This window comes from Carettochelys insculpta, chromosome 22, assembly GCF_033958435.1.
Source record: "Carettochelys insculpta isolate YL-2023 chromosome 22, ASM3395843v1, whole genome shotgun sequence".
Lineage (NCBI taxonomy): Eukaryota > Metazoa > Chordata > Testudines > Carettochelyidae > Carettochelys > Carettochelys insculpta.
The window spans coordinates 16,263,798-16,278,481 of NC_134158.1; the positions used below are offsets into that span (position 1 = coordinate 16,263,798).

The 14,684-nt window shown below is 46.2% G+C and overlaps 1 protein-coding gene across 2 annotated transcripts in view; it reads left to right on the forward strand.

Moving 5' to 3' along the window:
• Nucleotides 1-2,589: 2,589 nt before the first annotated feature.
• LOC142025194 (scavenger receptor cysteine-rich domain-containing protein DMBT1-like) overlaps nucleotides 2,590-14,684 on the forward strand; it is a 903,096-nt gene continuing 891,001 nt past the window's right edge. Inside the window, exons 1-3 of one of the 2 annotated variants that reach the window (XR_012648604.1) lie at nucleotides 9,183-9,322; nucleotides 9,993-10,175; nucleotides 11,693-12,661. Coding sequence is in view for 1 of the 2 variants with exons in the window: in XM_075017758.1 (XP_074873859.1) it covers nucleotides 3,214-3,217; nucleotides 9,002-9,322 (325 nt within the window). In the remaining variant the exon portion in view is untranslated. Of the gene's footprint in view, nucleotides 3,218-9,001; nucleotides 9,323-9,992; nucleotides 10,176-11,692; nucleotides 12,662-14,684 lie in introns of those variants that run through there. The other variant, XM_075017758.1, reaches the window with a different exon arrangement.

Sequence of the window (14,684 nt, forward strand, 5' to 3'; positions counted from 1 at the left end):
TGTCTGATTTGTGTGCATTTATTCTTTTACGTAGGGACTGTCCAGTTTGTCCGATGTATATGGCAGAGGGGCATTGCTGGCACATGATGGCATAAATTACCTTGGTAGATGTGCAGCTGAATGAGCCCACAATGGTGTGGCTGATCCGGTTAGGTCCTGTAATGATGTTGCTGGTGTGTATATGTAGGCAGAGCTGGCAACGAGGTTTGTTGCATGGATGGGTCCCTGAGATAGAGTGACTGTGGTGCGGTGTATAGTTGCTTGTTAGGATTTGTTTTAGGTTGGCAGGTTGTCTGTGAGCAATGATAGGTCTGCCTCCCAAGGCCTGTGAAAGTGGGGGATCATTGTCCAGGATGGGTTGTAGATCCTTGATGATGCGCTGTAGAGGTTTTAGCTGAGGACTGTAGGTGATGGCTAGTGGTGTTCTGTTGGTTTCTCTCTTGGGCTTGTCCTGTAGTAGGAGGCTTCGTGGCACACGTCTGGCTCTGTTGATTTGTTTTCTCACTTCCTCAGGTGGGTATTGCAGTCTCAGGAATGCTTGGTGCAGATCCTGTAGGTGTTTGTCTCTGTCGGAGGGGTTGGAACAAATGCGGTTATATCTAAGTGCTTGGCTGTAAACGATGGATCGTGTGGTGTGTCTGGGATGGAAGCTGGAGGCATGGAGGTAGGAGTAGCGGTCAGTGGGTTTACGGTACAGGGTGGTACTGATGTGTCCATTGTGTATAAGCACGGTAGTGTCAAGGAAGTGGATCTCCTGTGTAGATTGGTCCAGGCTGAGCTTGATGTTGGGGTGGAAGTTGTTGAAGTCCCGGTGGAATTCCTCCAGAGTCTCCTTCCCATGGGTCCAGATGATGAAGATGTCGTCAATGTAGCGTAAATAGAGCCGGGGTGTTAGTGGACGAGAGTTGAGGAAGCGTTGTTCTAGGTCAGCCATGAAAATATTGGCATATTGAGGGGCCATGCGGGTACCCATAGCTGTGCCGCTGATTTGAAGGTATATATTGTCACTGAATCTGAAATAGTTGTGTGTGAGTATAAAGTTGCAGAGCTCAGCCGCCAGATGTGCTGTAGCATCATCAGGGATACTGTTCCGGACAGCATTTATTCCATCTTTGTGTGGGATGTTGGTATGCAGAGCCTCTACATCCATGGTTGCTAGGACAGTGTTTTCTGGTAGGTCACCAACGTATTGCAGTCTTCTCAGGAAGTCAGTGGTGTCGCGGAGGTAGCTGGGGGTGTTGGTGACATAGGGTCTGAGGAGAGAGTCCACATAACCAGACAGTCCTTCAGTGAGAGTGCCAATACCGGAGATGATGGGGCGTCCAGGATTTCCAGGCTTGTGGCATCTGGGTTCTGGTTATTGCACATCAAAGTTGAGAGTTCTTCTTCTTCCAGGTCTCTTCCTTCTTATTCTGTGAAACAGTTTCCTTTAAACATCTTAAGCTCTGTTCCCTTCTATGGTGGTGGTCAAGTCTCTTGGGACAATATCTCCCTTTTAACAGCTCTTTTTTACCAAAAAAGCCAAGAACAGAACACCACTGGTCATTACCTACAGCCCCCAACTCAAACCACTGCAATGCATTATTAAAGATCTACCACCTATCCTTAATCAGGATGCCACACTCCAGAAGGCCCTAGGCGACAGGCCCGTTCTCGCCTACAGACAACCTCCCAACCTTATGAGGATTCTCACCAACAGCCACAGTCTATATCGCAGGAACACCAGCTTTGTCCACATATCTATTCTGGGGATACCATCACTGGACCTAACCAGGTTAGTCACAGAATCATGGGCACATTCTCATGTTCCTCAATTAACATCATATATGCCATCATGTGCCAACAATGCCCAGATGCTTTGTATATTGGACAGACTTCAAACTCTCTCAGACAAAGAGTTAATGGGCACAAAACAGACAAAAAACACTCCTAATCCACAAACTGGTCAGCCAACATTTTAATGGAGTGGGCCATTTTATTAATGACTTAAGAGTTTGCATCTTACTGAAGAGGAATTTTCACCCTACTTTGGAAAGAGAGGCTGCTGAACTTTCTTTTATATTCAAATTTGACACATTAACACGTGGTTTGAACAAGGATGTGGATTTTCTCAGTCATTATAAGGGCTCTTTTGCATACTTGTCTTAATTTAATTCTTGACTCCCCCCACCCTCCCCTCTACTCTCTGATTTGCTCACCTTGATCATTTTTTTCTGATTTGTCAACCTTGATTACTATTTTTGTTCTCTGTGCCTTAAATATTGAGTCTGTTCTGGTATGGCTATGGGCTGAAGAAGTGGGTCTGTCCCACGAAAGCTCACCTAATAAATCATTTTATTAGTCTTTAAAGTGCTACTTTACTGCTTTTTTGTTTTTTTACACTATGTTTTAATATCGCTTTGATGGAATGTGAGAATGTGACTTTCTGCTTTTTGGTTCACTGCTACTGCTACCCTGACGTACCTGCAGAGAAATGACTGAGAGCTGTGGTGGGGTAGGGTGGTGGGGCAAGGTAGCTTGATAGTAACAGTAAAATAGTCAAGGCTACATTAGGCCTACAGCTGCAGCGTTGCTAAGCTAGAAAGCTCCCACGCCAAGTTAGAGCAGATAAGCTCGAAGCACACATTGTGGTATTTTGTTTTTCTCTAACACTGAAAATACCAGGGTCATGGGGGAGAAACGTCTGCTTAATTTGCTTTGAAGTAGAACACTATGTAAAAGTCAACCCTTTGTAACTACTTGTCAGCCTACGCCCTGTTATTTCTGGGTACAGCCAGAGACAGTGGTGGGATATCAAAGGCCTTCTGGGGTGCTAGTTTTCCTGTTTTTGTAGAATTGAGAATGGGATAATCACAGAACATCTTGTGGGTTTTCTTAGAATAGGACTGTGGTGTAGGCCTTCATACCCATATTGTGACAGCCCCTTCTCAAAATTCTGTCAATCATTCATGCCCTGCTGCAATTGGACTCATTTTTGTATTTTAGGGGGCAGAGTCTATCTTGGCTAATGTCAAAGCCCTATAAAACTCAACAGCAAACAGAGAAAGGTATGGCTCTGTCTTTCCATCTTCCTGAGAAAGGGCAATTTTTACTCCCCTTATTGGTACCAGTCCCCTTCCTATTACTCTTCAATTTAACCTACAACCTCCCTTTTGGCTGTCCATTTACAAGGAGTGGAGATGATTTCGCCTCTGGTGGATTTCCCCGTTGGAGATGGGTAAATGATCTTTTTCTTGTTAGGGCTTAAAGCTAGGATGCTGTTCTGGTAATTAATCCATTTATGTTAAAACTTTGTATCTGCTTTACAACTATGTTCTCTAAAGCACATGCTGTTGCTGTAATGTTAATATATGTTAAAGTAACCCATTTACTCGTCTGTATTTTGAGTGTATGTGCAAACTAATTTGCTTTAATCTGTTGTTAAATTCTCTCTGTTGCAGAACAAAAATTCTCAGGTCTTTAACAGAATGGCCCACTCCATTAAGTGTTCACTGACAGGCTTATGTGTATTGAGTTTCTTGATGTCTGCTCTGTGTTCATTTATTCTTTGGTGAAGGTTTTGCCCAGTCTGTCCAATGTGTACATAGTGGCTGGACATTGTTGGCAAATAATAGCATATATAATGTTGCTGGAAGTGCACAAGAATGTGCCTTTGGTCTTGTAACTAACATGGTCAGATCCAGTGATGGTATCCCCAGAATAAATATGTGGACAAAGGTGGCAGCCCGGTTTGTTGCAAGATACAATTGCATCTGCTCTGATCCTTCTGACAGAGACCAAAAACTACACAACCACTACCAAGCATTTATAAAACTGAATTAACCAGCAGAAGAAGTTTAAAAAAAAATGACAGGGCAAGATGGATACTGGGAAACCAGCTACTTCAAGATAGGCCCAAGAAGATCAACAACAGAACACCACTTGTCACCCCTAGAGCCCCCAACTCAGACCCCTGCAATGCATCATTAAAAATCTCCAACCTTTTCTGGATCAGGATGCCACACTCCAGAAGGCTCTAGGTGAGAGATGTGTCCTTTCCTATAGACAACCTCCTAATCTGAGAGAGATTCTCACCAGCAATCACAGGCTATACTACAGTAATACGAATCCTGGAACTTTTCCTTGCAACAAACCCTTATGCCAACTTTGTCCACATATTTTATTCTGGGATACTGTCACTGAACCTAACCATGTTAGTTATAAGATCAAATGCACATTCTTGCGCACTTCCAGCAACATTTTATATGTTATTATGTGCCAACAATGCCTTGACACTATGTACGTTGGACAGACTGGACAAAACCTTCACCAAAGAATAAGTGGACTCAGCAGACATCAAGAAACTCAAAACACATAAGCCTGTCAGTGAAATATAAAAAAGTGTTTCTAATTTATAAGGCAGAGGTCACACTCAGTCTTGCAGTCTGAAAAGGGGTCATGAACACACAATGTTTGAGAACTGCTATGTAAATACAGTTGGCTCCTTAGGTTTTTCCCCACAGTTGGCCACTAGATGTCAGGAGAGAGCAAGTTCAGATCTTGTTCTTATCAGGGAATCTACTGCATTCAAGTGGGCACAAAGCTCTAATTTAAATCATAGGCATTATTGTCCATCTTATTCTCCATCCCATTCCTTATGCACCATAACGTCTTGATCGTTTTACTAATGGCAGCTACCCATTGATCAGAACTCTCCAGTGAGCTGCCAGTGTGACAGACCCAGGTTTAACGTGCTGAGTCAAGAAACTGTATCTGAGTAAAGCTGAACTTGTCCTCACTTTGCATCGTAGGCCCACAAGCTGCATGCTGAGGGTGTTACAGCCTGTTTAAGACATTAGAAGACCTAGATGAATAAACCAGTTTACCCTTTATGTTTCTAACTTCAGATACAGGAAGGACACATTCACCCAAATAGAACATACACATTCAGGGCTTACAAGCTTTTGAACAATAGGTTACTTGATCCATTTTGCATAAAGCATATTCAAGTTATGCACAATCATATTCAAAAACATATTTCCATAAATATTTGGAGGCACAGTGTCAAATTGAACACCCTAACTTGTACAGTGTAATTAACTGTGGTTGTGTTTTCTCTGTTTAACATTGATACTTTGCAGCTGTTGCATGTGTCTAATCAACCCTATTTATAAATGTATTAACTGCATAAATGCATCTTTCCTCTAAAAAGGCTCAATTCTCTATATATAAAATTTATTGAGAAACATACCAAATGCATGAAACATATTAATTTGTTAAAAGAAGTGTGTTTGTGTGCTCCTGTGTGTGTGATTATAAACACTTCTTCATCCCTCTGTCATTAGACTTTGAACAATTATTCAATGATTTCATTGAGAAATATCACACTGCATAAAAAGCTTGGTTTCTCTAAAAATGCATGATTCTAAATGCATAACTTTATTTATTAACACTTCTTCATACTTCTGTCGTTAAACAACCTTACAATTATTTTGATCATTGTATTTAAAGTGTACTAAATGCACAGAAATGGGTGTGGGCATCCAGGGCTGAGTAAGCAAGGAGCTGGGGGTCAGCACAATACTAGGCCCCAACCAGTATACTGTGGCCAGTTCTCAGCGTCATGCTTCAGGACAGATGTAGAGAAATTGGAGAAAGTGTAGAGCCGCAAAAAAGATGAAAGTTCCAAAAAACATGACTGACAAAGCAAGACTGAAAATACTGGGTTTGTTTAGTCTGGAAAAGAGAAGACTGAGAGGAGACATGATAACCATTTCTCAAGAGTATGAAAGGTTGTTACAGAGAGGAGGGAGAAAAAATTTTCTTAACCTCTGAGGATAACACAAGAAGCACTGGGCTTAAATTGCAGCAGGAAAGTTTCTGTTGGACATTAGTAAAAACTTTCTGTCAAAATGATTAAGCATGGAATAAGTGCCTAGGAGGGGTTGTGGAATCTCCATCATTAGAGATTTTTAAGAGCAGGTTAGATAAATAACTGTCAGGAATGGTTTACACAATAGTTAGTCCTCTCATGGGTACAGGGGACTGGACTAGATGACCTCTTGAGGTCCCTTCCAGTCTTATGATTATATGATTGAGGGGCTTTGGCAGACTTGTTTGTGGGGAAACCCACAGTGGGACAGCAGTGAACTATTGATCAGTTTTGAGGGGCATCAGAAGAGCTGAGGGGACACCCAGGCTAGAATAAGAGGGGGCTGTAGGTAGGGATCTTAGGGATATTGTCAGAGCTGTGGGGTGAGCCCAGGACTGGGCTAGTAGGGTTTGGATGTTAGGATTGAGGGGCACTGATAGAGGTGAAAGAAGCGAGCCCACATCTGGGTCAGCAGGCAGCCGCATACATGTACTGAGCAGATGGGGACACTCTCCATCAAATTCATGTTGCTTAGGGCAGAATTAAGGATTCACATTACAGCAAGAGTTGTGTCAGCCATATGCCCCCTCGATGTGGGGTGGATAGAGCAGTAGCAGAGGCAGTGGAAAGAGCTAGGTACATCAGAAGGTGCAGAATTAGGGGGAGAGATTAAGTAGCAGGTGACGGGGAGGGGTGCCTAAGAGCAGATGCAGAGGTGGAAGGTAAGACTGGGGAGGTTTACCAGGCTAATCCCCTCCAGAGAGTGCCCAAGACTGAGCCTGAGGCATGACCTGCAGGAGATACCATGGGACACTGGGGTTTTGCCAAAAGTTTCATTTCCTACCCCTCTGGGTTCTGCACAGATGCCCCCTCACACTGCTTCCTGTGCTCAGGAGCCTGGCACATTATGTGGCTCATGCAGGAAACCAGCAGATGCAGCCTCTAGCTAGGCTGGGAAGTGAAACCCACAGATCTGTGAAGCCCAGAGCAAGGTCCACCCTTCCCCTTTGAGCTTTCCTCAGAGGGGGCCACACAGTTAACAGCGAGGGCTCTGGAGATGGCTGCTGGAGTCTGGGGGCCTGGAAACACAATGCTGCTTGCCCTGCTGGGCTGGCTCAGGGGTGAGTGCCCGTTTCTCCTGGTGTGCCGCTGCACAGGGATTTTAAAAACCTCGTCAATAATCTGTTTCTCTGGCTCCTGTTACTCCAGAGCCTTTGAAAATGTAGGTGGCAGATTTCTCTGTGAATTTGGACACCTGGACTGTATTCCTAATGTTGGGAGTGGAGTAGGGTCTAATGTTGGGAGGGATAGCTCAGTGGTTTGAGCATAAGCCCAGGGTTGTGAGCTTAATCCTTGGGGGGGTGCCATTTAGGGATCTAGGGCAAATACATTTAAAAAAAGGCGGGGGGGGCATGGTGCTTGGTCCTGCCAAGAGGGCAGGGGACTGGACTTGATGACGACCTGAGGTCCCTTCCAGCTCCATGGGATGTGTGTGTATGTGTGTTGTACAAGGGCTGCTGGGAGTCCGGACTTCTCTGTTATAGCCCAGCTCTGGGGGAAGTAAGGTCCAGTGGATTAGAATGTGGGGTGGGGCTGGAGGAAAGTGGGATCTGGATGGTTAGAATGGGGGAGCTGGAGAAAAGGTGGTCTACTGGGTTAAAACATGCAGAGCTGAAGGGAGGTGGTGCCTAGTGTTTACAGCATGGGGGCAGGGTCTGGAAGTCAGGATTTGTGTTCTATCACTAACTCTGGGAGATAAGTGATATCTAGTGTTTAAAGCTGGGGAAGGGGAGACTGGAAGTCAGGGACTCCTGGGTTTGATTTCCAGTTCCAGGATGGAGGACATGACCAAGGATGCATGAGGGAGCCAGAGCCCAAAAGCTCAGAATGACTCTGTCCCTTACCCCCACTATAAAAACCTGCCTAACTAGACCTAGGAGAGGAGGTTCATGGGTGGAAGTAGAGATGCTGTGAAGTGGCTCCCCTGGGGTTGGGAAGGGGTGAAGAGGTTCACAGCTGCAGATGAGACAGGTGTGGGAGTGGAGGTCAAACCAAAGTATTTTACAGTCAAGAGAGGGAAGTGTGAACACTATTGTACAGGTGCTGATAAGGCCTCATTTGGAAAACTGAATGATTCTGGTCACCCCCATACTAGAAAGATGAATTCAGGCTGGACCAGGTATAGAGAAGGGCTGCGTGATTGATAAGGGATTGGAGGGCCAGTCTAACGGGAGGACACTGGAAGAGTTTATCTTGTTCAGTTTGGCAAAACGCAGGCTTTGTGGATTTGAGGATTTGATTGCTCTGTGTGGATACTTGGGGAGGTGGGGGCACAGTAAGGAGGGCAAATGAGGGAGGTAAAAGAGCTGGAACGCTATCCCAACAAGCAGAATGGGGGGAACCATCCTAACTAGTTTGAAGATGGAGCTTGACATGTGTATGAGTGGGATAATATGATGGGTGGGAAGCCTGTGATAGCAGAGAATTCAATCAAATGACCAGGTAGCTCTCTTCCAGTCTTGATCTGTGATCCCACTGTGTTTTATCTTAAGTTAGTGTCTTAGGTTAACTAAAGTGCTGTTTGCAAACTGAGTGAAAACCAGTCTGCATTTATCTTGGTTCTGCCTTGTCCCGGTTCTGGCATGGAGAAGATAACCTCGAAAAATGCCAAATTAAAAAGGAAAACATCTATAAAGGATTTGCATGTGATACTAAATTGGTTTTTGAAGCTGTCTCAACTGCTCAAGCGCAATAAATGTGTAATGAAGGTCACAACCTCCCCTATCTACGAAGGAGGGGAATTGTGGGTAGAGCTTCTGGCAATAGTTTAAACAATTTGAAAGGGAGGTATGTGATCAGCTGGGGACTCTTCATTTTTTTTTTTTGTGCAGCCTTATTGCAAATAGTCTGAGCTTATTACTAACAGACGTCATTACTCTTATGCAGTTAGGATTTTCAACTATTGAAACTTACCTCCTAGGCCCTGGCTCAGGGCAAAGATCTCGTTGCCTCCAGACTCCCAAGGGGATGGTCAACATCCCACTGTAAAGACCTTTAGATGTGGAGGAAATGACAAAGATGTTCATGAGTCAGACCTAATTTCTCTTTCACTGGATCTTTATTCCCATGTTGCACTTGTATGTTTGGCAGTTTCAGAGCATGCTCAGATCCAACTGGTGAATGGCCCGAGTCGCTGCACTGGGAGAGTTGAGGTGCTTCATAACAACGAGTGGGCAACCGTGTGTGATAATGGCTGGGCCTTACAGGAAGCTGAAGTTGCGTGCAGGCAGCTGGGCTGTGGGACAGCGTTATCAGCCCCAGGAGGGGCTTGGTTTGGAGGAGGGTCTGACTCTATTTGGCCGGGTGAGATGAACTGCACAGGGACAGAAGCTGCCCTCTCTGAATGCAGGGCCAGGCCTTTGGGAAGCAATCACTGTACCCATGAAGAAGATGCAGGTGTTGTGTGCTCAGGTAAGCCTCACCCATGACACCTACAGCCCTGGGTGGTGGGGGCTGTGCTGCAGGAAGCAGAGCTGCATGGGTAACTCAACAGAGATCATTCTCCCCAGTGTCCCAGACTAGACCTGCTGAGAGCTGAAACCAAGGCCCTGCCCATTCTCTCTCGTGGCCCTTTCCCAGCAATCCTGGAGTTAATGCTGGGTCTGAATCCCAGGTGGGGGTGAATCCATTTACCTTTATTCAGCCTGAAATCCTGGCATGTGCTTTCAGCTGGACACAAGCTTCTCCTCCCTTCCTGGCCCAAATGTCCTTTTTGCTTTAATCCCCATTGTTTATGGCACATGAATGCTTAGAATTGCTGGGCAGGTCCCATAAGGCGCAGAGGTGTCAGTGGGACGAGATCTGCCAGAATTTCTCAGGAGATGATCAGCACCCGTCAGGGATCAAAGGCAGCCAATCTGCACATGCTGTCAATACTAGTTCCCCCATTAATCTGTGTCACTAGGCAAGATATTCCCCACTTTCCAGCCCCCTACCCCGCACCTGCTCAAATAGGAATTAGTTCAGGGGCTTCCTGTGGCCTGTATTATGTAAAAGTCAAACAAGGTGATCACAAAGGTCCCATCTGGTGTTATAACCTACATCACAGTCCTAACTCTCTGTCTTTCCTCCTATGCCCCAGAGCCTGCTATGTCCCTTGGAGTCTGGCTTGTCCGCTCAACCCTGGTTCTGTTCCTGCTGGTGTCTGCCCCAATCATCACGTGCATCCTGGAGCAAGCAGCCCTGACCCAGGAAAGGGGCAATGACAGTGAGGGGCAGGCTGGAGAGGACCCAGCAATGGGAGAGGAGTCAGTTCTGTACGCCAGTGAGTAACTATCATTTACTGGGTTCTGGCAATAGTGTCTCTGGTCAGCCTGAAAGCATAAGTTTGCATCCATCTCCCAGGTTCAAGGGCACAAAGAAACCTTGAACATCTTTCTTTACTTGTATCTGGAAAAAATTATTTGTTCTACTTCCTTGAAATGGGAGGAGGGGAAGTTCCCATTCTCTGACTGGTATTTGGTCCCTAAATGTTGAAATCTCAGAATCGTGTGTAAACCGTGAAGGATGGGCCAAAATCATCCTCAGAATAAAAGACTGTTGTGTGCTAAATCACAGATAGACTCATCTCTGAGCAGGACCAAATGTGTCAAGATCCATAACCCAAACGCATCTTGAGCCATTCTCTTCAGAATTTGCAAAAATAATCCTCTTTCTCTTTGAGGTGACTCAACTGATTTTCCCAGACAAAGCAATGGGCTAAGGCATGAAATATAAAACTACATAGAAGCAGGATGTCTGGATTGCAGCAAGGTTCAATGAGAGGAGGGGCTTTGGAATCTAAAAGCAGACCTTAAATCTCCACAACAAAAAGCTGTCAAGTAGCACTTTAAAGACTAGCAAAATAGTTTATTAGGTGAGCTTTCGTGGGACAGACCCACTTCTTCAGACCATAGCCAGACCAGAACAGACTCAATATTTAAGACACAGAGAACGAAAAACAGTAAGCAAGGAGGACAAATCAGAAAAAGATAATCAAGGTGAGCAAATCAGAGAGTGGAGGGGTTGGGGGGAAGGTCAAGAATTAGATTGAGCCAAGTATGCAGACGAGCCCCTATAGCGACTCAGAAAGTTCCCATCACAATTTAAACCACGTGTTAATGTGCCGAATTTGAATATAAAAGCCAGCTCAGCTGCTTCTCTTTCCAGAATGGTGCGATAATTCTTCTTCAGTAACACACATACCTTTAGGTCATTGACAGAATGCCCCATTCCATTAAAATGTTGACTAACTGATTTGTGGATCTGGAGTGTTTTGATGTCTGTTTTGTGCCCGTTGACCCTTTGTTTAAGGGAGTTAGAAGTCTGTCCAATATACAAAGCATCTGGGCATTGTTGGCCCATGATGGCATATATGATGAAATGAGACAGGACAGCTTATATATGGTCTGTTTGACTCTAGGTCTGCATTTGTGGCTCTGACCTGTCACTCTCTGAGAACCACTGGTAAACTATCCCAATTCTTGGGATCAGAAGTAATGCTCCCAAAGGCCTTGCTGTTTCTGTAGGATTTGTCCAATATTTTTAGAGCTGAGATTATCTTGCCACTCAGGTGCCTGCCTGTGCCATGGGGCAGAAAGTGCTCCACAGCTGCTGAGGTGTCTGGGGCAATGATCAAAGGAAGCTGTTAGGATATGAGCAGGAATCTGCCTCCGGGAAGGATGGTGAGTGGTTGTCAGGAGCTGGAGGCTTATCACTGTAATGATTTAACTGATTCCATGGTTCAGCTCCATCGCTTCTGAATCTCCATCTTCACTCCCCTTCACGTTGTTTCATTCACAGATATCTCAAACTTTGTGTGTGAGGAGGGACCACAGAGTGAAGTGTATTGACAAGGAGGATGCCAGCAAGACAGACTTGCTGTGGAGTGGGAAGATGCCAGCTTCATCCCCTTGCGTCCAAATGTTCCAGCGTCTTGGTCTCTTGCACAAGCGTGTGCGAAGAGCAGGTGCTGGAGGTTCCGTGCCTGTCCTTCAGGGTGGGGAGGGCTGTGCTAGCAGCAAATCTCCAGGCTGTGGTTTCATGGCAGGCCACACGCTGAACGGGGCTGATTTTAAATAAACGCAGGAAGCACCTGGAACAGCCACTTTTATCAGCAGCATCACCTCGTTACAGGGCCATGGGCTCGCCTGTGCGCACCACTTCCTCAGAGCGGTTCAGCCCTGTGCCTCAAATCCAGCCATGTCCACCCTGCTCCCCTGGCCTGGCTGCCACGGCAACATGCTGAACTGACCCTGGCTCACTGCTCCTGTGCCCCCTGCTCCATCTCATCCCACACACAGCCCCCCACCCGCAATGGCAGTGTCCCCAGAGCTGCCCAGCATTTCCAGCATGGCTACTCCTGCAGCAACTCTAGGAGCCTTTGGGCTGTACCACTCACCTGGTGAAGAGGGGATGTGGCAGCGATCAGGACTGTTGGGCTGTACCACTCACCCAGGGCAGAGGGGACATGGCAGTTGGAGGTACAGTTGGGCTCTACCACACACCTGGGGCAAAGGGGATGTGGTAGCTAGAGGGGCCATTAGGCTGTACCACTCATTTGGGGTAGAGGGTCTGTGGTAGCTGGAGCAGCCGCTGGGCTGTAGAATTCACCTGTGGGCAAAGGGGTCATAGCAGCTGGAGGTCTCATGGGTCATGCCACTAATCTGGAGGGGGCAGAGGAGCCAGGGCAGCTGGAGGTAGCAGTGGGGTGAAGCCTGGGGTTAGCCAGAAGGGCTGTGGCTGTTGGAGGGGGTGTTGGGCTGTACCACTCACCTGAGGAGGTGGGCTCGTGGGGCTGTTGCTGTTGGAGGGGGTGTTGGGCTGTACCACTCACCTGAGGGGGTGGGCTGGTGGGGCTGTTGCTGTTGGAGGCGGTGTTGGGTGGTACCACTCACCTGAGGGGGTGGGCCAGCAGAGCTGTGGCTGTTGGAGGGTCTGTTGAGTATTATTGCCTTCATGGTCCCCTAGAGGGGAAAGGACTTGTCTCCCATCTGCTACCCCATACCAGCCAGTCTCCCAGATTGGGGCAGGATGAGAACTGGCTCCTTTGCAGGCTGGAGGTGGGTAGGACCAGCCTTCTACAGCTCGCCAGTTGGGTGCCCCCATTCTCTCACAAACTCAGGTGCGGGGGTGGTGGGAAGATGCCTTTGTGTCACCCTCACACTTCCTGAGATCTCCTTTACTGGCTGCTCACCAGGCCTTGTATCAGTCCCTTCTCCCATCTGCAACAGTGGTTAGCACCAGCTGGTTCAGAGGACAAAGCCACAAACTTATTAGTGGGCAGCAGAAGGACATCCTGCCCCTGTGGGAAATTTGTTCTTAACACACATTGGTTGCTTTGAAGCAAGACACTTTATGTTCCTTTTACCCCCTCTCCCATCACTCTGGATGTCCTTATTCTGCCAATAAATCTCCAGTCCCGCTTTTACTAATCCTTCTCAGATCACGTCCTCAGTAACATCTCGTGGTGGTGACTCCCACAAGCCAGATCTTTAAGGGGTGGGGGCATATAGAAATCCTTGATTGGTTTTACATCTGTCCCCTTTCAGCCTCACTGGATGCCCTCTTCCTCTTGTAATATAAAGTTGACTGTATCTACATTGCCCTTGCACTTCACACTCCGCCGGATGAGGAGCCTCCAGTCTAGCGAGCCATGGAGTACATTTGTACAGCCATAGCTGGGAGGTCTTTCATTTAGTTCTTTTATGGTGTTTATTTATTCTTTGTGCATCTTGTCTTGAATTATTCTTCAAAATACATTTTTGACAGCCAGCCAGTCAAACACACTCTTTGCTTTTTATTTTCCTCAAGAGACAGGTGGAATGAGTAGAAAACTAGTAGCAGTCACTAAAAATTGAACATCTCTAGTCTGGCAGTCTCTTGTCCAGCATCACCCATGGTCTGGCATGATTTTAGTTAGCTGGAATTCCACTTACCATTTGTATGGCGAAGTTTCCTAAGGTCTCATAAAGTTTGTTTACAGCCACCTATCCTGGCTCTCAGTGTTCCATGCCGTTAGCTCTAATTTACCCCTAAATGTCTTCTAAGAGCCTAGTCAGCAATGGAAGTGCTGGTAATTCTGCTAGACAATATTGACCTCCCATGGTTTGGCAAATTCTCTGGTTCAGCACCAGTCAGGTCCTGAGGGTGCCAGACTAGAGAGGGTCAATCTGTAGTAGAAAAATTTCTGGCCTGGTCAGATTAATAATTCCCTGTGCCCATGTGGATTCCATCCACCTCAATAACATCAAAAATGTGATATGAAATTTTACAAGTTATGAGTCTGCAATGAAAACATTCCCAGCAGCAATAGTGGAATTTGTATAACTTTCTTTAGGGGTACCCTTTTAGTTTCATTTTTGCTGTTGCTTGTCATAATAGAATGCCTTATGAGTGCACACAAATGCTCTATACCAAGTTGATTATTCTGGCCATGTGCTATCTGGTAGCTTGTTTATACACTCTGAAAGGTCAAAGTTTCCTTCTCTCAACTTCCTGCTCAAATAGTCAGAATCAGTTGCCTCCCAGAAGCAGTGTACCAGCCATCAGCACCATGAACGCCCAGCCTGGAATGCAAGACGACAGCCTTGAGACTTACTTCGACAGGAGTGTGGAAATCAAGATAACCAATGAATCACAGGATGTGACCCTCCATTCCCCCAGGTAAACACCACCCACTTTACAGCACCCCCAGGCTGTTTGCATACTATGTGTTCTGCATCTCTGCATGTTCCTTCCTGATACTGAGCTCAGCATTTTCCCCAGACTATTTTTATATCACCCTTCTGTGTTT